At 36.5% G+C, this 25,833-nt stretch overlaps 1 protein-coding gene across 3 annotated transcripts in view; it reads right to left on the bottom strand.

The window, feature by feature from the left end:
- Window positions 1-25,833, bottom strand: part of TBC1D19 (TBC1 domain family member 19) — a 167,469-nt gene that overhangs the window by 28,211 nt on the left and 113,425 nt on the right. For all 3 annotated transcript variants that reach the window (XM_082632706.1, XM_082632707.1, XM_082632708.1), the window contains 3 exons: window positions 25,707-25,769; window positions 9,684-9,768; window positions 6,610-6,654 (listed from right to left, as the gene is read on the bottom strand). In XM_082632706.1, coding sequence (XP_082488832.1) covers window positions 6,610-6,654; window positions 9,684-9,768; window positions 25,707-25,769 — 193 coding nt within the window. The remainder of the gene's footprint in view (window positions 1-6,609; window positions 6,655-9,683; window positions 9,769-25,706; window positions 25,770-25,833) is intronic.

Raw genomic sequence — 25,833 nt, 5'->3', positions numbered from 1 at the left:
CTCAAAACGCCAGAACATAACCATGTTTAAATATCAATCTAGAAATGATACTTTAAATAATTAGTTTCTCAATTTATGTCCAAAGTTACACATGACATGAATTTTGGATTATGAGATGCTTTAAATCTATTTAATTAATTTAGATAACAAAGTACACTGCTATTTATCAACCTGACACTTGCAGGCAGATTTAAAATGATATATTTTTGTTATTTCTTCCAAGAGCCTTTCCTAATCTTTGTTGTGAGGGGTTGTCCTGCACACTGTAGGATGTTTAGCAGCAACCCTGGCCTCTAACCAGGAGATACTGGTAGTATATCCCTCCCCTCTGACAACCAGAAGTGTCTTCAGACATTGCCAAATGTCCCTGGAGGGTAAGGGGGTGGAATTGCCCTTACTGGAGAACCACTGCTCTGGAGTCCTAACACTCCTCTCCCTAATGTTCACTAGCAATTACTTATTTTGTCTTGTAAGAAACAAATGGTATTAGCAAATTATGATGCTTGTTTATTTTAAGTCTCAGTCAGATCTATGTATATTTTTCCTATAAGTCTCACCTCCTTGCTTCTATTATTGCTCCTCTATATCCTTCTACATTCATTCCCTCATTCCTTAGCTCACTCATTCAATAATGTTTCCTGAGCAGTGACTTTATGCCATGCATGATTCTAGATGCTAGATAATGTTGGTCATCAAACTATTAAGAACCTTGTTCTCTTGGAGCTTATACTTTTATTCTACATAGTAGTCAGGATGATCTTTTAAAAATATTCATCAGGAACTGGAGGAGAGATGTCACTGAGAAGAGTGAAATAGAAAACTCTAAAACACCATCCCTCCACTATAGCAATGGTTAAACTGGCTAGAACTGTTAGAATCAACTTTTTTGAATTCTGGAATCTAATAAAGAACTTACAACAACCAAGGAAATACTTAAATAAAGAAAGATGCTACTGAATTTTGGAAAGAGAAGATTGTGGTGTTTTAATTTACCCACATACTACCCCCCACTCTCTAGTTTGGTGGCTATAAAGACAACTGTCCACATTCCTGGTGCAGCTTTCTCATGCCAGAGGGGCAATATAGATCTTGAATCAAAAAATTGTGGTTGTGTGTTTTGACCTGTCTAGTAGCTACCTGAGGGATTGGGCTGAAGTGGCCAGCCAGGTGATATTTATCAGATTTATTTATTTATTTAAAATAAAAGCAAATATATTAGCCTTAGCCACCTGGGGCAGCAAGGGATAACAGATGGGGCAAGGACTGGGCAGACTGAAAAGCTTCGGAAGGAAGAGATTGGAGAAGCATAAATATGGAGAGATAAAGGCTTTGAAAAGCTCCTCTGTAATGAGGGGAATCTAGAAAAGACCTGAGAAGAACTTCAGGTTTCATTTCTGCCTGATTTCTGGGCTGTGTGCAAGCAGGAAGTGAAAGCTAAGGCAGAGCCGTAAATGGCCTGGCTAAGACTTGAAGGAGTACTCCCTACACAGAATATATCAGTAAAGACTGATTTTGGTTTCAGACATTTAAGGAAATCTCTGTCAAATCACTAACTGATTACTAAGCTAATGGAACAGAGACTTCAGGGGGCACTAAATACAAAAAAAGATAATTTGTACAAAAACAGTTTAGAAAAGTCACTAAAAAACTACAACCCACAACAAGAAACAGCAAGTTCTGGGGAGGGGAGAAAATCTGATTTTTCAGAGTTACCACAATGTAATGCTCAAGATATCCAGTTATCAACAACAAAATTTACTATGCATGCAAAGAAATAAGTATAGTCTATTCACAGCAAAACAAGAAATTAATAGAAACTGCCTCTAAAGGAGCCCAGACAAAACTGTAGAACAACTGTCCCCCTAAATGGCCTGGCCCCTGTCTACCTCTCACCTCACCTTGTACCCGTTTATGTTTTGCTCACTCTCATGAGTCACACTGGCCATCCTGTTCTTTAGTTCATCAAGTATGTTCCTCTTAGGACTTTAAACATGTTGCATTCCCTTTGGAGTGCTCTCCTCCTCCTCCTTTGCACAGCTCACTCTGAACATTCTGGGCTCTGTTCACATTCTACCTCCTCAGAGGCATCTTTTCTGACTTCCTTATCTACAATAGCTGTGCCCTTCCCCCACCTCCCTACCTACTATCAATTTCTGTTCCCTTTAATTGTTCACGTCACTCTCTGAAATTATTTTGAGTAATTTATTTACGGTAGCTACTTATGTACTTGTTTATTGTATGTCTCCCTCACTAGAATGTAAGCTCCTTGGCAGCAGGTATTTTATCTGTCCTTTAATAAGTATTTATTAAATGAATAAATAAAGTTATACATGTTGAACAAAGAATAAAAACAAGAAAAGCTTAAAAATTTCCTGTGAGGAGTCTCCTTCAGCTCAGAAATTTTTGCTCACCAGTTGTTTAATAAATCTACTAGAGAAAGTCTTTCCACTGACAAGGCTTCAAATAAGGTGACAGGGTACTGTCCGATACCATGATGGCCTGTTATTTCCATCCTAGGAAAGGAGATCACAGGTGGGGAAGTGAGTGAGCAAACCTCTGTCCCCGTTTAAGCAGGTGCCGGGTCAGGGGTGGACAGTGTGTCAGTGAGCTGCAGGCAAAGCTCTCTGGGTGAGCCTCTGTGACCACGAAAGCCACTTTTGGTGGCAGTGGGAGAGGTGTCCTTGAGATTTCAAAGTAATTCCATCTTTGGCAGAGGTTGAAAAACAGGGCGGGTAATTTACAAATGTTGGGTGGTATTGCCTTGAGTAAAGAGCAAAGGGACAGTGGACTGACTGCTCTTTGTCTCTTCTTGTTCTGCAGTTTCAGACTCAGTCCCCAGAGAAGAATCTCCTCTGATTCTGGTAAGGTTCTAAAACAACCTGAGACAAGACATGATACTTAAGTATTAAGATTATGAACAGCTTATGAACAGCTTTTAATTTACACACCTACTACCCCCCCACTCTCTAGTTTGGTGGCTAGAAAGACAACTGCCCACATTCCTGGTGCAGCTTTCTCATGCCAGAGGGGGAAATATAGATCTTGAATCAAAAAAGGTGGGTAAATTAAAATACCACAATCTTCTCTTTCCAAAATTCAGTAGCATTTTTCTTTCAAAGGCTTATAATAAATGGGTTTATCCCATTAAACATTAAACAATTTTTTTTCTGGATGAAATTATTTCTAGAACCTGTTATATACATCAAATTTTTCAATATATTAACTGCTTAATTTTCTTCTAAAAGCTACTACAATGAACTCAGTAACATTTTTCTGAGGTAGTAGGGCATGGTGATTAAGAATACTGCTTCTTGGGACTTCCCTGGTGGTCCAGTGGTAAAGAATCTGCCTTACAATTCAGGGGACTCAGGTTCGATCCCTGGTCGGGAACTAAGATCCCACATGCCACGAGGCAACTAAGCCTGCATGCCACAACTACTGAGCTCGTGTGCCTCAACTAGAGCCTGCGTGCCGCAAACTACACAGCCCACATGCTCTCGAGCCTGCGTGCCACAACTAGAGAAGAGAAAAACCCGCACGCCACAACTAGAGAGAAGCCTGCGCACTGCAACAAAGAGCCTGTGCGCCGCAGTGAAAGATCCTGTATGCCTTAACGAAGATCCCACGTGCTGCAGCTAAGACCCGACTCAGCCTAAAATAAATGATAAACACATTTTTTTTTTTAAAAAGAAAGCTTTTTTTAAAAAAAGTCTGACTTCTTTTCTGAAGTCAAAGAACTTGGGTTCAAAGCCTGGCTTTGCCACTCACCAGCTGGGCAAGTTAACACGCTGTGCCTCAGCTTCTTTATCTATAAATAGGGATAATACTAGTAGCTGCCTCAGAAGGTTCTTGAAAGGATTAAATGAATTAATACATGGGATGTACTTAGCACACTGCTTAGTATATAGTTCTGCAAGGAAAAATGTTAGCTGCTAATGCTGTGACTACTATTACAATTATTGTTATGGCAATATGTTTTTTTCTTGGTGCCTTAGCTCATTATAAAAGTCTTAAATTACTATAATATGTTACAACCCAATGATACTTATTTAAAGGGTGGAGGGTTATTGGCTTTTACATAAAGTGGTCCCAGACTGATTTGCAGGAGTGCTTTTATATGATGTTTTTTAGCTTTTCTATTTTCCTTTGTGAGGTCTCTGATTTTCACTTCTATTGTTGTTAATCATTTTTCCTATGTATATCAGTTTCTTTCTATACTTCTTTTGTTACAGGGGTCATAAAAACCAGCAAACCAAGTTTGTTAGGCATGTGTGTTAAGTAAAAGCGAATACATTCTAAACTAAGTTGGAAAAGCTCTCCTATATATGAATAGAGAAAAGAAACTTGACTCCACGGACATCTCATTTGGCCTTTCAGAGTTATTTATTTTTTCTTATTTTCCGATTCTTATATAAATATAAAAAGTTATATGAAAATTAAGTTTCTGGGGAGACAGATGTAACAAAGTTTACACATAAATGTTAAGATTAAAAAGCCTCTAATTTAGTTCAAATAAATACTCATTAAGGTCCTACTATAGCTAGATACTGGAGGAGCAAAAATGAATGATATGGTCCTAAACCTCAAGAGGCTTGCAATCTAGAGGGGGAGATAAAGCATAAACAATTAGTGCCAAGATCATATAGTAAGAGATACCAAAGATATTCACACTGGGTACTATGGGAGCCTAGAGGAAGGGCCCTTAACCTCACCTGGGGTTCCAAGGAAAGTCTCCTGAAGAGGATCATGCCTGAGCTGAACCAGAGGGCAGCCAGGTGAAGAAATGTTGAATGCGCTGTTACAAGCATAGGAACAGAAGTCATGAGGTAGGAAAGCAGCATAGTGCTTTTTTGAGAGTATGTAGCTGTGTTTGTGCAAAGAATTAATAATTTGATATTGTTGTGATTAAAAAAAAAAGTGAAATGGGAAATGGTGAGAAATGAAGCTAGGAGTTAGACTGAATAGGGGCCAGAGTCAAGAGAAGTTGTCTTATGCCATGCTGAGAGGCTTGGACATTGCTTATAAAGAAATGGGGAGCCATTAATAAAACTTTAAGGAGAAAAATGGCAATTTTCAGATTTTCCTGAGACAGCATTGTAAAAGACAGAGAAAAGCTAGAAAAGACTGGAGGAAGGGAGACAAGTTAGGTGTCAGTTGCAATGAATAAACTAGAGATAGTAAAGCCTGAATGAGGGCAAGGTAGTAGTTATGGTGAGGTAGAGAGGGTTCCAGATGTAGTTTGAAGATAAAATTGGATGATCCTGGTGATTTATTAGATGAAGGGGGTCCAAGATTGAAAGGAATCAAGGATGACTACCAGATTTCAGGCCTTGAATTACTGGTTAAGTGAGAGTACAATTAACGGGAGAAAGAAAGAGGACAGTGTTTGGTTTATCTTGTTGTTGTCATTTTGTTTTTTAAATTTAAGTTTGCTTTTTTTTTCCTGTTTTAAATAGTGGGCATATGAAGATTAATTTGTTCAGGTTAAATTTGAGTTAAGTAATGTAGAAGTCAGAATTGAAGATATCAGTTTTAGAGTAATTAACAAATAGAAGCAAGAGAGCAGATAAGAAGTCTGAGGAAAATGTGTGAAAAGAAAAGCAGCAGAAAAAAAAAAAAAGAGCAGCAGAACAAGAGTGGGGTGGGACATTGGAATGCCAGTGCTTAAAGAGGGACAGAGGAGGCTAGCCTGTAAAGGAACCTGGGATAGCACACTGAGAGGTACAAGGAGAGGACAGTGCCATGAAAGCCAAAGATGAGTTTCAGATGGGCTGGTCAGTAAAGAAGCTAAATGCAACTTGTATCAGCTGCATTTTGTGAGCACTCACTACACATCCGGTGCTGTTTCATACACTGTTATCTTCTTTAATCTGTTACCCATGTGCTATAGATGACAAATCTGAAGTTCAGCGAAGATGTATAATTTACCCAAGGTCATAGGGTGAGCTGGCAGAACTGGGATCTGAACCCAGGTCTGCAGGATTACAAAGCCCATGTTCTTAACTCTACTGGAGTAAAAGAACTTCTTCAGGATGCAACTTTACAGTATCATAATAAGGACTGCTATATATTGCTTTTCCAAGGAGCATATCTTAAAACTATCTGATAATCTCAAAGAAATACTTAATATTCAAGGAGGTCACTATACATTTGATCACTTTAATCAAAACATACTTTTTTCAGTGATGTATTTCTTGAAATATTTTTATTTCATAAATATTACACTTGTCAAATCATGAGAACAATAAAGTGCAACACAAGGCAATCCACTCATTAGGGCACTGCTCCAATAAAGCCAAAAGGAAGGTCCTAGACGGAGTTAATGTCCTTCAGAGGAAAGCTAAGCACCCTGGACTTAGACACCTGAGTCTTCTTAGCTTTCTCACAAATGCTACTACTGGTCTCAAGGAAAATCAGAAAGGATGTGCACAGTTCAGCAAAAACCTACCACAAACATGAAATTAATTAGAATAGTTATTCTATAGAAGGTTTATTTTAGATGATAAATTATTATCCATTTAAAGATAGAGAATAAGAAAGTCACAGTGCTATTATAAAAGTTGTAATTTTCCTATTTCCCGCTAGAGGGAGGAATAGCATTGCTCTTACCATTTGGTGGATAAAAGACGGCATATTCTTCTAGTCCTAGTTTTCCTGTAAGAGAAAACCATAGACAGTTCCAATATGATTAGATAAAATAGAAAAAACTTTAAAAATTAATTTTGTGAATATACTAAAAATTAATGGAATTTAAAAAACGACTATAGTACAATCTCCTTTCATTTCATTTTATGATATGGAATTAATTTGAAAATATGCCAGCCAATCTTTTGGTATTAGCAAATCCTTTCATCAATTAAAGTCAATAATATAAACTTAAGCACTACAAGGTAAGTGATACAAAATAATTAAAAGAACAAACGTTTTCAAGCTCCTTAAGCACTTAAGAAGAGCAGCATCTATTTGTAAGCCTAGAATTGTTGTGTTAATTATAAGTAATTCTAGTCTAGTCATTAAAGTAAGTCCTAAGCTTTGTAACACCTCATTAGTTTACATTTTAATGGAATGAGCTAAAAAGTTAAAATTAAATGTCTTTCACTGTATGGTGGTAATATTTTCTGAATTCCTAAACAATTGATATGGTCTGAGAATGAGGTTAAATATTTGAAATCAGGATTATCTCAGAAAATTAAAGTATATTCATCATAATTAAATGTTTAAGTGAGTTTTAAAAAGTTTTTCCTCAAAACTTTCAAAGGTCTGAGTTTTTTCCCACCTTCTACTGAGGTGGGAAAAAGTAGGTAGCTCTTATCTTGACAGTTTTTCTAACACTGTTGAGTCTACTGAAAAGTCATGTGCGTTTTTGCATGTGCATTTTTGCACTTGGCTTTAAGGTAAGATTTTTAATTAAAAATTTTTTTTTGGTTGGGAATGGTGGGAGAGAGGAAATGAAGAACTGCACGAGCAGTTTAGGTTAGGGTGGAGACAACAAGGATTGATCTTGTGAGTAAGAAGATGGGTAGGTAGGTAGATGGATGGATGATAGAAAATATCTGCTGGGTACTCAGTACTGGGCTAGGTGCTGAGAGGCAAACAGAGTAGATATGAGATATGGTGTCTGAACCATGTGGCTTATAATCCAGACTAAAACAGGAAACATTAAGATATGTTTGCTAAATTTTCTGGCACAGGCTTTAAGTGCTTTAGAGGTTTAGAGGAGAGGGAAATTGATGATGGGTTGGTGGACTTGGTGAGTGTGAGACAATGGAAAATGTATATTGGTCTCTGCCCCTGGTTGCTGGCACAGAGCTCCTGAAACCCTTGTAATTTCCTAAGTGATAAGAGCATTAGGAGCATCTTTCATTCTATTGGGGTGACTCTGAGTGGGCTTCTGAACGGGCTCTGGTCACCAGAAAGACCAAACCTTGATTAGAAGCCCCACCCCCTCATACTCCAGAGGGACTGGAAATGGAGTTTAATAATTGATCATGCCTCTGTGAGGAAGACTCCATAAAACCCCAGAAGTAGGGAGTTTGAAGAGCTTCTAGGTGGGCAAACACATCAACGCTGGGAAGAAGACACACTCCAACTCCATGGGGACAGAAGCTTCTATGCTTGTGACCCTCCCAGGCGTAGACTTATGTATCTCTTCATCTGGCTGTTCATTTGTATTCTTTATCATATCTTTAACCAACTGGTAAATGTAAGTACGTGTTTCCCTGAGTTCTGTGGGCCTCTCTAGTAAATCAGTCAAACCCAAGGAGAGGGTTGTTGGAACGTCCAATCTAAAGCCAGTTGGTCAGAAGCACAGGTGATAACATAAGCTTGTGACTGGTGTCTGAAGTGTATGTGTGTGTGTGTATGTATGTGAGGACTGAGTCCTTAACCTGTGGGATCTGACACCATCTCTAGGTAGACAGTGTAGTGTTAGAATTGAGTTAAACTGCAGGATACCCAGGTGGTGTCAAGACTAGCTTGTTAGTGTGGGGAAAACTCCCCACATATGTGCGACCAAAAGTGTTAGAAGTGAAGTGCTTTGTGTGAGTAGTAAATTAAAAACACAGGAGCAAAACACAGTAGGAAAGAATTGGGTTTTTCCCTACATAGAAGGAAATAATCTGAGTTTTTCTGATACTGTGAGATATAGGCTAGTTCTTCAAGAACCTATGATTTTGGGGGTGGAGGAGGGGGAATCCTTCCATGTTTAGAGAATATATAGAGGCTTAGAATGAAAATGGGGTAGTGTGGAATAAACAGAGAATCAAAGTTAGCTAGGTTAAGACAGGATCAACTGGTGGAGGGCTGAATTAAAATTTGGCTGAATTTAGAGGTAAGTCCATTAGATAAGTTCTATAATCAGTTTTTCAGCAGATGATGTGAAAGAAACAAACAAGTAAACCAAATGTTTCTATCAATTCAGTATAGAAGCAATGTAACCAAGAGAGCCCCCAAGTAGGGGGAGCCTGATCCCAGCATTGGCAATGTGGGCCTGTCTTAGGGCAGGGGTTGTAGTAATCAGGCAGACAGTTGGACTTAGGAGATACAGGACAAACAGCATCTTTCTTTATGGGAATAGCAGAATGACCATACACAATAGGCTTATAAGCTTCCAGAGCTGGGTGTTCACTACTTAATAAAAAGGAGAAATCGGGGAAAGGCTTCCAGCTGAAATTAGTGATAGGAGGATACTGAAATAGCATTATCTTGTAGGCAGCTAATGATAAAGAGAAGAAAGCACTAAAATAGAATTAAGAAAGCTAATAGCATATAAATTATATCAAACTTTAAGTGTGGTGTAACATTTTGGGAGAAGGAATAAAGGAAGCCAAAAAAAAAAAAAAAGAAAAGAAAAGAAAACGCAAATTCAACTGATAAACTCATAGTTAGAAGGGTAAATAAAAGTCAACAGATATGGCAAAAACAGCAACAGAGGAGAGAGCAAACAGGAAAAATAAAGAAGTAATTTTAAATGCTGTTTTTGGAACCACTTTCCTGTGATCTGCGATAAGTGGCTTGGGCACTGATTTAAGTGGGAGTGAAAGATGGTTACAATAACCTGAGAGACACCTTATTAAATAATTTACAACAAAAATTTTGACAACCAATATATGCTATAAAATAAACAGTCTTGGTATGATTATGTAAGTGTTAAAGAATACTTCCTTTATATACTAAAATTTTACCTCTTATGTATGATTTCGGTGGTGAAGCACTGTTGTATGCAAAGTGACCCAACACAGATGTATCTCGGGAGAAACAAAGTAATACCTGGGTACAACATTGGAAAAAACAAACAATTAAGCACTGTTTTTTTTTCCTTTATTTTTTATTGAAATATGGTTGCATTACAATGTTGTGTTAACTTGTGTAGTTTTTATTTTTTTTAAACGTCTTTATTGGAATATAACTGCTTTACAATGTTGTGTTAGTTTCTGCTGTATAACAAAGTGAATCAGCTATACGTATACATATATCCCCATATCCCTTCCCTCTTGCGTCTCCCTCCCACCCTTCCTATCCCACCCCTCTAGACAGTTACAAAGAACAGAGCTGATCTCCCAGTGCTACGTGGCTGCTTCCCACTAGCTTTCTATTTTACATTTGGTAGTGTATATATGTCCATGCCACTCTCTCACTTCGTTCCAGCTTACCCTTCCCCCTTCCTGTGTCCTCAAGTCCATTCTCTACGTCTGCGTCTTTATTCCTGTCCTGCCCCTAGGTTCCTCAGAACCTTTTTTTTTTTTTTTTTTTGGATTCCATATATATGTAAGCACTGTTTTATAACAGGTAATTCATTGCTACTTCTGCTTGAGAGGCACTGAGGTAGAATCTTTCAAGTTCAGTACTGTGCCTCTCAATGGGAAGAGTGGCCTCTATTGGTACACTTATGGTAAGTGTTACAGTAGATACCAAGTGTGATGGGCAAAGTTCATCCAAAGATTTCTCACTGTTAGTCACCTAAACCTTAAACAACAGCAGAAAATGCAAGTTACTAACTACCAGTTGATTCTTTTTTTTTTAACATCTTTATTGGAGTATAATTGCTTTACAATGGTGTGTTAGTTTCTGCCTTATAGCAAAGTGAATCAGCTATACATATACATATATCCCCATATCTCCTCTCTCTTGCATCTCCCTCCCACCCTCCCTATCCCACCCCTCTAGGTGGTCACAAAGCACTGAGCTGATCTCCCTGTGCTATGAGGCTGCTTCCCACTAGCTAGCTATTTTACATTTGGTAGTATATATAAGTCCATGCCACTCTCTCACTTCGTCCCAGCTTACCCTTCCCCCTCCCCATGTCCTCAAGTCCATTCTCTACGTCTGTGTCTTTATTCCTGTCCTGTCCCTAGGTTCTTCATTACCATTTTTTTTTTTTTAGATTCCATATATATGTGTTAGCATACGGTATTTGTTTTTCTCTTTCTGACTTACTTCACCCTGTATGACCCTAGGTCCATCCACCTCACTACAAATAACTCAATTTCGTTTCTTTTTATGGTTGAGTAATATTCCATTGTATATATGTGCCACATCTTCTTTATCCATTCATCTGTTGATGGACACTTAGGTTGCTTCCATGTCCTGGCTATTGTAAATAGAGCTGCAATGAACATTGTGGTACATGACTCTTTTTGAATTATGGTTTTCTCAGGGTATATGCCCAGCAGTGGGATTGCTGGGTCATATGGTAGTTCTATTTGTAGTTTTTTAAGGAACCTCCATACTGTTCTCCATAGTGGCTGTATCAATTTACATTCCCATCAACAGTGCAAGAGGTTTCCCTTTTCTCCACACCCTCTCCAGCATTTAGTGTTTGTAGATTTTTTGATCATGGCCATTCTGACTGGTGTGAGGTGATACCTCACTGTAGTTTTGATTTGCATTTCTCTAATGATTAGTGATGTTGACCAGTTGATTCTTTTAGTGTATTTTTAATCTGCAAAAAAGAACCAACTTGAAGAAATTTAATAAGATAAGAAATGTAGGGGGGGGACCCTAGGTAACTACGATGGGACAGAGCAGTTTGAAAAGTGCAGGAAACTGGAACTAGGCTCATTGCTGGGATGCAGCAGCTGACAGTGGGCATGTCAGGGTGGGAGAGAAGGCAACTCATGGTATCTAGAAGGGATTAGCAGCAGTAGAACAAGTGGCAGTCCAGCACAGGTTAGAAGCTGGTTGTCCTGACCAGCAGGTAGATATGGCAACTCTACCTGGAGAGGAAAATATGTAGGGCAGAAAGTCAAAATCAAACATGTCCAGTAGGAGGAACTGGATTGTTGATACCAGCCTGGAGGCAGGGGACCAATCCCCAGGAAGGTGATTAGTGACAGGAAATCTCGGTCCTGGTATTAGAAGTCCTGGGATTCAAAAGATGTTACTGAGAAAATAATTCGGGAATAACAGAAAAAGGCAGAAGCCCAGTTAACATAACTGGGGAACAAAATCAGGGCTGGACTAGCAGCAGGGGTGAATGGAGAGGGGAACCATGAGTTCAAGACACAAGAAAGGGGCCCAGATTTAGAAACAGGATAGATATGGAGACTGGGCATCAGTCAGGCGGAGTGGTGAGATGCGTACCAACAATTGCTGCTGATTTATTTTTATATTTTAAAAGACTATGCAAGCAATACATGTTTATGATAAAAATAAGAAAAAAAATTAGAAATAGAGATAATTAAAAAATGGAGAAAGAACACCCACAATCCCACCAGTGTTAATATTTTGATGTATATCCTTCCGGGCTGTTCTTATACATACATACATAAATTTTTCCAACAAAATAGGATTATGCATACTGTTCTATACTCTACTTTCTCTCAGTATTATAAAATAAGGGATTTCCCTGGTGGTGCAGTGGTTAAGAATCCACCTGTCAATGCAGGGGACACGGGTTTGATCCCTGGTGCGGGAAGATCCCACATGCCGCGGAGCAACTAATCCCATGTGCCACAACTACTGAGCCTGCGCTCTATAGCCCACGAGCCACAACTGCTGAGACCACGTGCCACAACTACTGAAGGCCGCATGCCTTGTGCTCCACAACAAGAGAAGCCACGGCAAAGAGAAGCCCGCACACCGCAAAGAAGAGTAGCCCCTGCTCGCTGCAACTAGAGAAAGCCCATGTGCAGCAACGAAGACCTAACATAGCCAAAATTTTAAAAATAAATAAATAAATCTGTAAAAAAAGTTATAAAGTATTTTCTACCCACATTTTTTAATGCTTCAGAATAATCCACTATACAGATGAACAATAGTTATTTAACCTGTCTTTTATTGTTGAACATTTAATTATTTCCACTTTTCCACAGCTATAAACAATGTTGCAGTGAACTTCCTTATAGCTAAATATTTATGTACACCTTTATTTAAAGTCTTAAAACTGGACTAGCTGTCTGGTCAAAGTGATGGGTATTTTAACTGTAAAACTTTTGATACATGTTGCCAAACTGCCCTCCAGAAATGTTTTGTTTTAGTTTTTAACATAGACAGCAGTAGGATAGTGCATATCTTCTCTTATTCTCATCCAAGTGGTTTATTATCATCTTATAGGTAAAAAATGGCAAAGTGCTTTAATTACTAATGAGGTTGAACACCTTTCCATTTGCATTTCTTTTGTTATTTTCCAGTTTATCATCTTAGTACATTTCAAAATTAATATTTTTTAAATTATTGATTTGTTTAAATTTTTATATATTAAGGATGCTAAATTTTGGTCTAATTATATATTATAAATGGCTTTGTTCAATAATTTATTATTTTTGATACAGAGATACTTTAAATTTTTATATGCTCAAATCTACCAATACTTTCATGCTTAGAAAGTCCCTTCCCACACTTATAATGTTCTCTATATATTCACCTAAATTATGAAAGCCATTGTTTTTTTTATCAAATGTTTCTGGTTCTTCCCCTTTGGGAACATATATCAGCTTATCTTTTCTGGCCACTTTGGTGTTAGGTGTGGCCATGTGACTTGCTCTTTACTCAATGAAAGAGATACATGTCACTTGAAAGTTTCCAAACAGAAGCTTCAAGAACCAGAGTAGTCAACCAAGTTCCCTCTTTCCCTCTGCATGGAAACCACCGGTGTTCCAGATAGTAGGTATGACATCAGCCTGGGTCCTGGAGTGAGGATGACACAGAGCTACATCCCCACCCTATCTGGGATGGACATAACCATGAGCAGGAGATAAACCTTTGCTGTTTTAAGCCACTGAGATTTTGGATTTACATGTTGCCACAGTATAATCTAGTGCATCCTGACTAAAACAGGAAATTTTGTCTAGCATTTTTGATAGATTCATTCTGTGGTAAAATCATTAACCCATCTGGAATTTATTTTGAAACTAGACTGCTGGAAGTCAAATTCTAGCCCCACCATGTACTAGCTGTGTGACACTGGGAAAGTTCCTGGACTTCTTGGTGTCTCAGTTTCCTCTATGCATACAATAATAATACTTACATCAAAGTCTATGGTAGGGACTAATTAATATACATAAAGTGCGTAAAGCAGTGCCTAGCACGTGGTATTATTACAATGTCAGCTGCAATTACTGCTACCACTACTACTATTAAATGTTACTCTATATTCTGTAGTTCCTCCCCCCCAATAAATTTAATTTTGGGTTTGTTTTTATTTCTATGGTTTAAGATTATCATGTTTCTTCACCTTGAAATTTTGTTTATCCCCATTTCTGGAAAATTCTCAGACATTATCTTTTTGAATGATGCTTCTCTCACATTCTCTATTCACTTCTACCTGATTCCTGTAGATATAAGATTGACTGACACTTATTCAACCTGCCAAATCTCTTAATTACTTTCATCCCTTTATGCTCCATTCTGGATAACTTCCTCAGACTTTTTTTTAAATCAGTTCACTAATTCTTTCTTTTTGTTTCTACTATGTACCAGGCACTGTTATAGCTGCTTGGTGCTTGGGATACAACAAAGGAAACAGACAAACAAATAAATAAAAAACCTCCCTTGTGGAGCTTAATTATGGTGGGGGGTAATAAATAGCAAACATTATAAATACTTACATTATATAATGTATTAGGTGGTAAGTGCTATGGGAACAAAGCAAAGGGGAAATGGGGAAGGGTGATTGCCATTTTAAAGAGGATGGTCAGGGTGGGCTTCATTGAGAAGGTAACATCTGATCAAAGACTTGAAAGAACTTGAGGAAGTTAACATATAGATATCTGGGGGAAGGGCACACCAGGCAGAAGAACCAATAACTGCAAAGGTGCTAAGGCAGGAGTATGCCTGCTGTGCTGGAGTGACAGCATGGATACAAGTGTGGCTGGAGCAGATGAGTAGAAAGAGATATATGAGAGAGGTAAAAAGAGGCCAAATTGTGCAAGGCATTGTGGGCCATTGTCAGGATATTGGCTTTTATTTGAAGTGAAATGGAGATCCACTGTGGGGTTTTCAGCAGAGGCGAGAAATAACCTAATTTATTTTATACGGATCACTCTAGCCACTGTGAAGAGAATTGGCCATGGGGGACAAGGGCAGAAGAAGGGAGGCCCTATAGAAGACTATTGACAGTGGCTGGGACTAAGATGGTAGCAGTATGTAGTGGTCACTGGGATGTGCCACCCAGATCCCTCTTCAGGAATAAAGGACTTATGTTGCCTGGCTCTTTATTTTCCATTATATATTCCAAATGATTATTTCTCATATTGAAAAGAGTAAATGATTTCAATATTTTATTTCATAAACAGGCATTTAATTGAATTATAGTTCTAATGGTTTTCAGTTAATTCCTTTGAATTTCTATATTTGATAATAATTTTGTATCCTTTCTGGTATTGATAACTTTATTTTTCTTATCTTATTCATTGGCTAGAAATTCCAAAATGACTCATGTTCTTTCCTTGCTTTAGTGGGAACATCTCTAATATTTCAAAATTAAATAATATTAACTTACATTAAGATGGCAAATGTTGGTTTCACAAAAATATTATTCATAAGTCAAGAAAATATACTTCCATTCTAGTGTATAAAGAGTTAGTACAAAAAAAGGATGTTAGGTTTCATAAAAATGTGAATATTCTTAACACTGCTGAATTGTACACTTAGAAATGGTTAAAATAGTAAATTTTATAAAGCGTTTTTTTTTACCACAATTTTAAAAAATAAACGTTATTAAATATATTTGGGGCATCTACTGACATAATCATATAGTTTTTTTATTGAGATGTAATTGACATATAACATTATATTAGTTTCAGGTATACAACATAATGATTCAATATTTGTATATATTATGAAATTATCATAATCATTTTTATTTTTAGACCTATAAATGTGATAAATATTTGCCAATAATTTCATAAATCATTAGGTTCTAAAAAATTCTAAATCCATAAAATGTTATCAAACCAGTAAATAATATTAGTCTCTTCTCTTGTCAAACCTTCCAGTACCACTGTGACCTCCAAGGATACCTACACCTTAATCCCTGCAACCTGTGGACATGCTAACTTACATGACAAGAGGAATTTTGCAGATGTGATTAAACTGAAGGTCTTTAGATAATCAGATTGTTTTAGATTATCTCATTTGGCCCAATGTAATCACAAGAATCCTCATAAATGAAAAAGAGAGGCAGCATAGTCAGAAAAAGAGAGATTTGAAGATGCTGTCTTCTGGCTTTGAAGATGGAGAAAGGAATCATGAGCCAAGGAATGCAGATGTACCCAACAAGATGGAAAAGGCAAAGGAATGTACTCTTCTCCAAAGCCTCCAGAAGGAACACAGACAGCCCTGACAAGAGCTTGATTTTAGCCCACCAAAGCCCATTTCAAAAGACTTCCCGATCTTCAGACAGAACTGTAGGAGAGTACACTTGTTTCATTTTAAGCCACTAAATTTATGTTAATTTGTTATAGCAGCAATAATAAGCTAATACAATTAATATAACTAAAAGAGTTACACAATTAATATAATAACAAACTAATACAGCCACTATTAAGCTAATACAATTAAAGTAAAATAATGCAAAAGAAAAGTATACTTACAAATATCCTTCTACCATTGCCTAGAGGGAAGACAATTCCTAAAAAAATGTTTGTATCAACTTTCCCTTAGAAACTGGGGGGAACATAGTAATGTTAGGAGAAACTCTGTGCTTAAATATATACCCCTCAAGTCCCTATTGTCTTAGAGAAGACAAGATATCTGAGACTGCTCTTGAGAGAACCTTGGTGACTATAGTGTGATAAGCCAGAGGTGGGATATTACACATTATGTACTGATGTGCAACCCTAGCATGCAAGCAACGAGCTACCAACTCCTATTCTAACCTGAGTTGTTTTAACTTCTGAGATCCCAATTTTGTATCTGTAATGAAGTGATAGTTCAACTGTAAATTTGCTAGAAATGTGACTATATGAAGATGACAGTTTCAATCAAATTAACTAGAAAATTTAACTTTGATTACTCACTAATTAAGTAAAATTTGAACTTTATGAGGATGAGGGTATATATAGTAATGATTTATTTTATTTAGAAAAGCTGTAAGTGGAAGCGCAAGTTGGATGTGTAAGTCTGAACTACAGTTTATATAGCAGAATTACACCTAACGTTTCTACATACAGCTGTAAAAGATTTACAATGGCCTATAGCTTTCTTTAGTCTTTTGAAAATATGCTTATAATGAATGTTTTTGAGAAATAAGTTATTTATGTAATAAAAAGCAATTAAGAAACAATGTATATCAATTGGACAATCACTTTAACTTACAACTATTACACAATTTTTAAATTTGTGGTTCTCTTGCATTTCTATCCAAACTAATCTGGAGAAGTTTTGAACGATAAAATTTCAAGAATCACTTTTTGAAGCACTCTGCCCTGACTTAAATTTTCATAAATCAAAGAGCAATGTGGCTTACAGGGCTTTGAAACTGAATGGACCTAGCCTGGGTCCTGGTAGCTGTATGAGTTTGGGCTCTGAGCCTCTGCTTCTTCATCTGTAAAACAGAAATAAAGCTACCTTAAAGGGTGTTGTAAGAATTAGCTGTAAAGTGTCTAGAGCAGATCTTGTTACCTAATAAGCGCTCCATAAATAAATGACACAGGTAGTGCTGATAATCTCATTTACAATCATTAGAGAATACAGGGAGAAAAATAAGAAACAAAGACTTTTTCTGGTCTAGCTTCTTGCTTGGGCATGGGCTCTCATCTTCTTGTTACCTTCTTATGGAGAAAAATATACTTTAAAAATCTTTCTCTGCTCCGTCCCCCTGACTTCCAACCTTACACATCCTTCCTGTTTTTCTAATCTTAACTCTTGTTATCACCATGCTTATAACTATCCAAAGCCTGAAAACTCAAGTCATTCTTAATTCTTCCTTCTCTCTCAACCTGCATATTTAGTCAATTACCAAAATCCCCCTGATTCTACCTTTGATAGTGTCTTCCTTCTTCCTCTTTCTCTCCCTCCCTCCTTCCCTCCCTTCTCCTTCCTCCTCCCTCCCTCCCTCCCTCCCTCCCTCCCTTCCTTCCTTCCTTCCTTCCTTCCTTCCTTCCTTCCTTCCTTCCTTCCTTCCCTCCATCCTTCCTTCCTACCTAGTTACCTACCTACAAGTATTTACTCCTACTATGTGGCAGGCACTTTTCTAAAGACTGAGAATACAGCCATGAATGAAAAAAAAACAACAACAAATCCCTGTCCTCATAGTGTTTATGTTTTTGTGAAGGAAGACAGAGGGAAAAAAGCAAAATATATTGTATGTTATACGGTGGTAAGTGCTACAGAGAAAAATAATGCAGACAAGAGGGATAATGCATGCTCACATGTATATATATATTGAGAGAAGTTTGATGTATATTTTATTTATTTATTTTGCGGTACGTGGGCCTCTCACTGTTGTGGCCTCTCCCGTTGAGGAGCACAGGCTCCGGACGCTCAGGCCCAGCAGCCATGGCTCACGGGCCCAGCTGCTCCGCGGCATGTGGGATCTTCCCGGACCGGGGCACGAACCCGTGTCCCCTGCATCAGCAGGCGGACTCTCAACCACTGCGCCACCAGGGAAGCCCTCTCCAGCCACTTTCAAATGCACACTGCAGCCACAGAATTGGTGGAGAGTTGTACTTAACCAGGATTAAGGTTTTGTCAGGCAATTACTACTAGAAATTGGGAGAAGGGTGAGGGAGTTGAACATGTATTCAAGAGGAAGTGATTATAATGATTGGTCATGGTATTGACATGTCTTTCACATTTGTTCTCTCTCTGTTCACGCAGACCTTGCTCTATATCAAGTGCTCATTAAGGTTAGCCTGAACTGCCAGAGTTGTTCACTGCCATGAAAAGCTAATCTCTCTTCACTAATCACCGTATGCACATGGCTCATGTTTATTTTTGTTTTTCTCAGTCTCCTAATTCCTTGCCTTTAAGAACCAGACATTTCCTCAGAGAAAGACAAACACCATGATTTCATTTGTATGTGGAATCTTAAAAAAAAAACAAACCACAAACAGACAAACAAAATAGAACAGAAATAGATTCATAGATACAGAGAACAAATTGATGGTGGCCAGAGGGGAGGTGGGTGGGGGGTTGAGCAAAATAGGTGAAGAGGATTAAGAAGTACAAACTTCCAGTTATAAAACAAAGGAGTTTATAATGAGGATATAATGTAGAGCGCAGGGAATACAGTCAATAATAACTGGAATAACTCTGTATGGTGACAGATGGTTACTAGACTTATCACAGTGATCAATTTGTAATGTATATAAATGTCAAGTCACTATGTTGTACACCTGAAAACAATATACTATTGTATATCAACCATACTTCGATAAAAAAATTTAAAAAAATTTAAATTCAAGGAAAAAGAACCAGACATTTCAGATAACATTTCTTTTCTGAAGCCACCGCTAAGCTGAACTACTCCCAGAATTTATTTCTCCTTTAATTGTATTTTCATGCAACATTGCATAAACGTGTATCAGAGCATTTATCAAATTATAACTATGTATTTGCCTTTACCTCATTTTTCACTAAAATGTGAGCTTAATAAACATTTTATGCAGCACCTTACACAGTGCCTGTATCAGAACAGACACTCAATAACTTGACATGAATAAAGGATATCTGATTGCACCTGGGCCTTTCTTGAACACCATTCAATAGCATTAAAATATGTATAACTATGGCATATTCTAATATGACAGTATTCCTACTAAGCAAATGCTAGATAAGCCAAGCGATGGTAGAGAATTTGTCACCCAACAGAAAGATTAATTCCCGTGTCTTCTCTTTACTATATAAACATTCTCCCCTATAAATATTTTATATACTTTGGACAATAAGTTAACTTTTATAGATTGTCATGATGCTATTAAGTACTAGAACCTGAAAATGTTACTGTCAAACTACCCAATATACTTCCATGGAATAAGGGCTGTCTTCTGTTTGAACACATTTTAAAACTCTGATATAATTTACAACTTTCAGCACAATGAAGTATTTTTAAGAATTTTGTGCAAAAGAAAAACTAAACTTTGGAATACAAAAAAGTTGACTTATTACTCAAAACATTATTTCTGTAATGCTCAGTGTTATTGCTTATAAAATTTAGGTAACTAACATGAGTCACTAAGGAGAGTGCCTGTGTATCCTTGTAGCATAGGCCCAGATGTTCCTTCAGGAGGGATTACTGGAGGTTTTCTCATCTATATATGGACACAGCAATGCCACGTGCTGTCTAATTTTGTAGCCTAGTCACAAAACCCAATAAAATGGTTATGACACAGAGCATGCCAGAAACATTAAGTTCACTCCATTACAATCAACAATTTTCCCATAGAGCAGTTATGTTGCTAGGCAGCTCTGCCAAAGGAAAGCCTATAATTAGTGACAAGAAAAGCCTTTCTTCTTTCTTATCTCATACATACATACACATACAAGTGTGCGCGCACACACATATAGGGATAAAATTTTTTTCCCAGAGAAAAATCAGAACTCAATTTCTGATAATATTGTTTTCAATACATACAATTATAATTTTTATTACTTAAAATGAACTTCCCTCTGATAAGTCAGACTAATTGTAATATTAGTTATCTAAAAGGTATGATCATGGAAAGTATCCACATGAGGAAAATTTAATTCTGCATAATTCCCAAAGACAGAACTTAGGTGTTACAATTATCCTTTTATTTATGTTATAAGGATAAAGATCCACATTACAGCTTTACAAAGTACTAAGAGTAGCAGAGGCCAGGAGGTGTACGACTGAAAAAATTATGTGAAATCTAAAAATAATACAATTTGGACTAAAATATAATAAAAATGGAAAATAAAGGTTAAAGCACACTCCTATAGTACTTACTATCTGTGATATTAATTAACTTAATATCCAATGCTTTACATAAACACTTTAAAACAATTTCAAAACATTTTTGCCTCCTTAGCTAGAATGTAAGCCTATCAAAGGTGGTATCATTTACATACAAGAATCAATAAATATTTACTGATGATCAATCTGCTTTTTCTCAGAGAATGTTTACTGATGATCAATATGCTTTTTCTCAGAGAATGCATCCATTGTTTATAAATGGTTCTGTTTGTCAGACTCAGTCACTTATAAGTTTTCCAAGTTTATGGGGTACACAAAGATGAATATATACTCAAGGGCTAATTCTGGCATTATTTGGAGGAATTGTTACTACTCTCATTTAAAATGATATCCTTACTGACCCTGTTCATCAAATGAGGCAAATTTGTTGCCTGGAAAATCTCTTTTACCACCACCAAAAAGCCTTTGTAGTTGTAACTTAAAATTGACAATCCTCTTCTTTCCAGTCACCAAAGGGGATGAAATTGTCAAATTTACACTTTTTCTACTCCCACACTGAAGTAGAATAGTCAATACACTATAAATCATACGATTATTGGCCTTTGGTTGATATTATAATTTATGTATTCATGTTTAGTGTCACAATACTAAACAGTTATGGGGGGAAATTATAAAATAATCAAATAAGCTATAAAAAGTACTATAAATAAAAAGTATGAAAAATACTACATAGGACTTTAAAAGCATACTTTAGATGGCCATGACTTTGTGTGTTTGTGTTGGGAAGCAGAGAGTGGGTCAGGGAAGGTATTTGTGAGTAAGTGATATTTTAGCTGAGAGCTGAAGGAAAAATAGGAATTTATTAGAGGAAGAGGGGAGGGTAATGGTCTTTTACATCAAAGGAATTGCAGGTCTCATGGCCCTGAGGTAGAAAGAAGTATAGTGAACTTGAGGAGTAAAAGATCAGAGTGGTTGGAATACACTGTGCCAGAGTGTCAGGGCAGACGTGAACAATGAGGCTGAAGAGGTGGACCAGTGCACGCTGGGTCATGTAGGCTTCATGAAGGATTTTGGTCTTTTTGGTTTTAATCTCACAAGTAACATGAATTGATTAGTGTTTTTACAAGACCACTCTGAGCAATCAGGCAAGAAAAAGAAAAGAAGGCATCCAAACAGGAAAGAAAGAAATAAAATTATCTTTATTTGCGAATGATATGATCTTATATGTAGAAAATCCTAAGGATTCCACCAAAAATCTGCTAGAACTAAACAATGAATTCAGTAAAGTTGCAGGATACAAAATCAACATACAGAAAACAGCTGTGTTTCTATACACTAACAGCAAAACATCTGAAAAAGAAATAAATAATTCCATTCACTATAGCATCAAAAACAACAAAATACTAAGGAATAAATTTAACCAAGGAGGTGAAAGATCTGTACACTGAAAAGTACAAGACTTTGATGAAAGAAACTGAAGAAGACACAAACGGAACAATATCCCATGTTCATGGATCTGAAGAATTATCATTGTTATAATGTCCATACTACCCAAAGCCATCTATAGATTTAATGCAATCCCTATTAAAATTCCAATGGCATTTTTTCCACAGAAATAGAAAAACAATCCTAAAATTTGTATAGAGCCACAGGAGAACCTGAGTAGCCAAAACAATCTCAAGAAAGAATAACAAAGCATCATACTTCCTGATTTCAAGCTATACTACAAAACTATAGTAATCAAAATAGTATAGCACTGGCATAAAAATAGACACACAAACCAACTGAACAGAATCGAGAGCCCAGAAATAAACCACACATAAATAGTCAACTAATATTTGACAAGGGAGCCACAAATAGTCAATGGAGAAAGGACAGTATCTTCAATAATAAATAGGGTTGGGAAAACTGGATAACCACATGCAAAAGAATGAAATTAGACTTGTATCTTACCCCACTCACAAAAATGAACATGAAATGGATTTAAGACTTAAATGTAAGACCTGTACCATAAAACTCCTAGAAGAAAACACAGAAAAAAAAGCTCCTTGACTTTACAGAGATTTCCTGGATATGAAAATAGAACCACAAGCAACAGAAGCAAAATAAATAAGTGGGACTACATCAAACTAAAAAGCTTCTGTAAAGCAAAAGAAATAAAAAACAAAATGAAAAGGCAACATACAGGATGGGAGAAAATATTTCCAAATCATATATCTGATAAGGGGTTAATATCCAAAATATATTAAGAATTCTTACAACTCAATAGCAAAGAAACAAAAAAACCCAATTAAAAAATGGGCAGAGGAACTGAATAGAAGTTTTCCAAAGAAGACATACAAATGGCCAACAGGTACATGAAAAGGTACTCAACATCAATAATCATCAGGGGAATGCAAATCAAAACCACAATATGTTATCACCTCAGGCCTGTTAAAATGGCTATCATCAAAAAGACAAGACAAAGAAAGACAAGTATTGGGGAGGGTACAGAGAAAAGGGAACCCTAGTGCACTGTTGGCAGGAATGCAAGTTGGTACAGCCACTACAGAAAACAAATATGGAGGTTACTCAAACCTGCTCTCCACAGAGGTCTGCCCTATGAGTTGGAGGCAGGGAGCCCCTGACTTTTTGGCAGCATTCTTCTGGAATTTAGCATCTACAACACAGAGCTGAGGAGTATGAGAAATACTGGTTACCTGACCCTCATATAGAGATACTGCAGCCCTTGACTAGAAGTTATAGGGAAATGGAACCCCATCTTCCTGGCCACACTCAGCTGAATTGAAGCTTCCATCATGATGATCTGGGGGTGAGGGGAGGGAGACAGTGCATCACGACTCAAATGCTACAGACTGTTCTGAGATTTAGTACCTTTCTGGAATAAATGTTTTTTGTTTTCGTTTTTGTTTTTGTTGCTGTCTTCATGTATGACCTTAACACAGCTTCCAGATATACTTTAAATATTTTTGTTTTTTAAATAATTTTCACTGATTTTGATTTTTCTGCTAAGGATGGTTCTGTGGACCTCCTTATGATACAATACCAAAACTAATCATTTACACCCAATATTTCTTAAGTATGGAAACAAATATTAATATATAAATGAAGCATTAACTTTACTGTACATTCAAAATTTTACTGAGGACTAAGAATTAGGTACCAGGCTACATATTAGCTAGATAAGTAAATAAACTTTTAGATTTTTGTATTTTCCAACTTTTAATTATGTTAAAGAATGGGATTTTAAATCTTTACTGTTTTTTAAAATTAAAAAAATTAGTGGCACTTTTGAAATCACTGAAACTTTCTTAAAATTGTTTCCAGGGTTATTTCAAATTTTAGCTTTATAAATAAAATTTATAAAATCATTGGAATTTAGTTCTTGGAATATATGAGTAATTAAACCTTCTTGAGAGAATCTTATTTTCTTATTTTTCTTATTTTTCTTTTCTTAAACAGACACACAACTACCACCACTATTACCAATTAGAAACCTGCTAATCCAGACAGCTGGGACTGATTTACATTTAATGAAGCAGAAATTGTCATGTGGAATCTAGATATTTTCTCCATGACACATGTTGACATTCACTCAAAATCAAATTATTAATCTTCTATCTATCTATCTATCTATGTATGTGTGTGTGACCTTTAAAAAAAAGAGTATTATTTAAGCAATTCTACATAAATTTCATATTTCCTATTTGTGATAAGATGTTTCTAAAGATGTTTCTATTTTAGTAGATATGAAAAAGACCTAGGTAAATCCAAACACCCACAATATCAGCATATGAAATGATCAAAGAGTAATCACAATGCTTCAAACTGATTTCAAAACATTTAATTATTTATTCAAGGACTTTAATAGAAAACTATCATGTAAAATGCTTTCTCTGAACATCTTGGGATGACTGAATTATGAACTGGACATTCAATTTAAGAATCCATGCCTAATCAAAAACTCTACAAACAATAAATGCTGGAGAGGGTGTAGAGAAAAGGGGACCCTCCTACACTGTGGTGGGAATGTAAATTGGTACAGCCACTATGGAGAACAGTATGGAGGTTCCTTAAGAAACTAAAAATAGGGTTACCATATGATCCAGCAATCCCACTCCTGGGCATATATCTGGAGAAAACCATAATTTGAAAAGATACACATACCCCAATGTTCATTGCAGCACTATTTACAACAGCCAGGACATGGAAGCAACCTAAATGTCCATTGATGGAGGAAAGGATAAAGAAGATGTGGTACATATATACAATGGAATATTATTCAGCTGTAAAAAAGAATGAAATAATGCCATTTGCAGCAACATGGATGGACCTAGAGATTGTCATACTGAGTGAAGTCAGTCAGACAAAGACAAATATCATATGATATCGCTTATATGTTGAATCTAAAAAAAAAGGTACAAATGAACCTATTTACAAAACAGAAATAGAGTTACAGATGTAGAAAACACGCTTATGGTTACGGGGTGGGGGAGGGATAAATTAGGAGATTGGGATTGACATATATACACTACTATATATAAAACAGATAACTAATAAGAACCTACTGTACAGCACAGAGAACTCTACTCATACTCTGAAATGGCCTATATGGGAATAGAATGTAAAAAAGAGTTGATATATGTATAAAAAAAAATCTGTGCATATACCTCTCCTGGTTGGAGCAGATATGTAGCTCTTATTCTCCTACCTATTCCCATGTAAGAACAAAAATTAACCTTATCCCAAACTTAGAACATTTAATTAGATAAAAAATAAACATAGTGGATTTCAGGAAGAGTCAGTTAACAAAAGAGAAATCTTCTAAAGTATCCTGAGTTAGAGAACTTAAAACAAGAACATTACATATTTTAATTTTTCAACTTACCTGATATAAGTAATCTTCAAATACAAAATAATAATCATCATTGCTTGCTGTCAATTTCACATCCTATAATTAAAAGTAGAGAGCACTGAAGAGAACCTAAATGAATAGTCTATAGTACTAAGACATA

Source organism: Mesoplodon mirus (genome assembly GCF_964341445.2).
Source record: "Mesoplodon mirus genome assembly, chromosome: 2".
Taxonomy (NCBI): domain Eukaryota; kingdom Metazoa; phylum Chordata; class Mammalia; order Artiodactyla; family Ziphiidae; genus Mesoplodon; species Mesoplodon mirus.
This window is presented reverse-complemented; position numbering and strand designations above follow the sequence as displayed.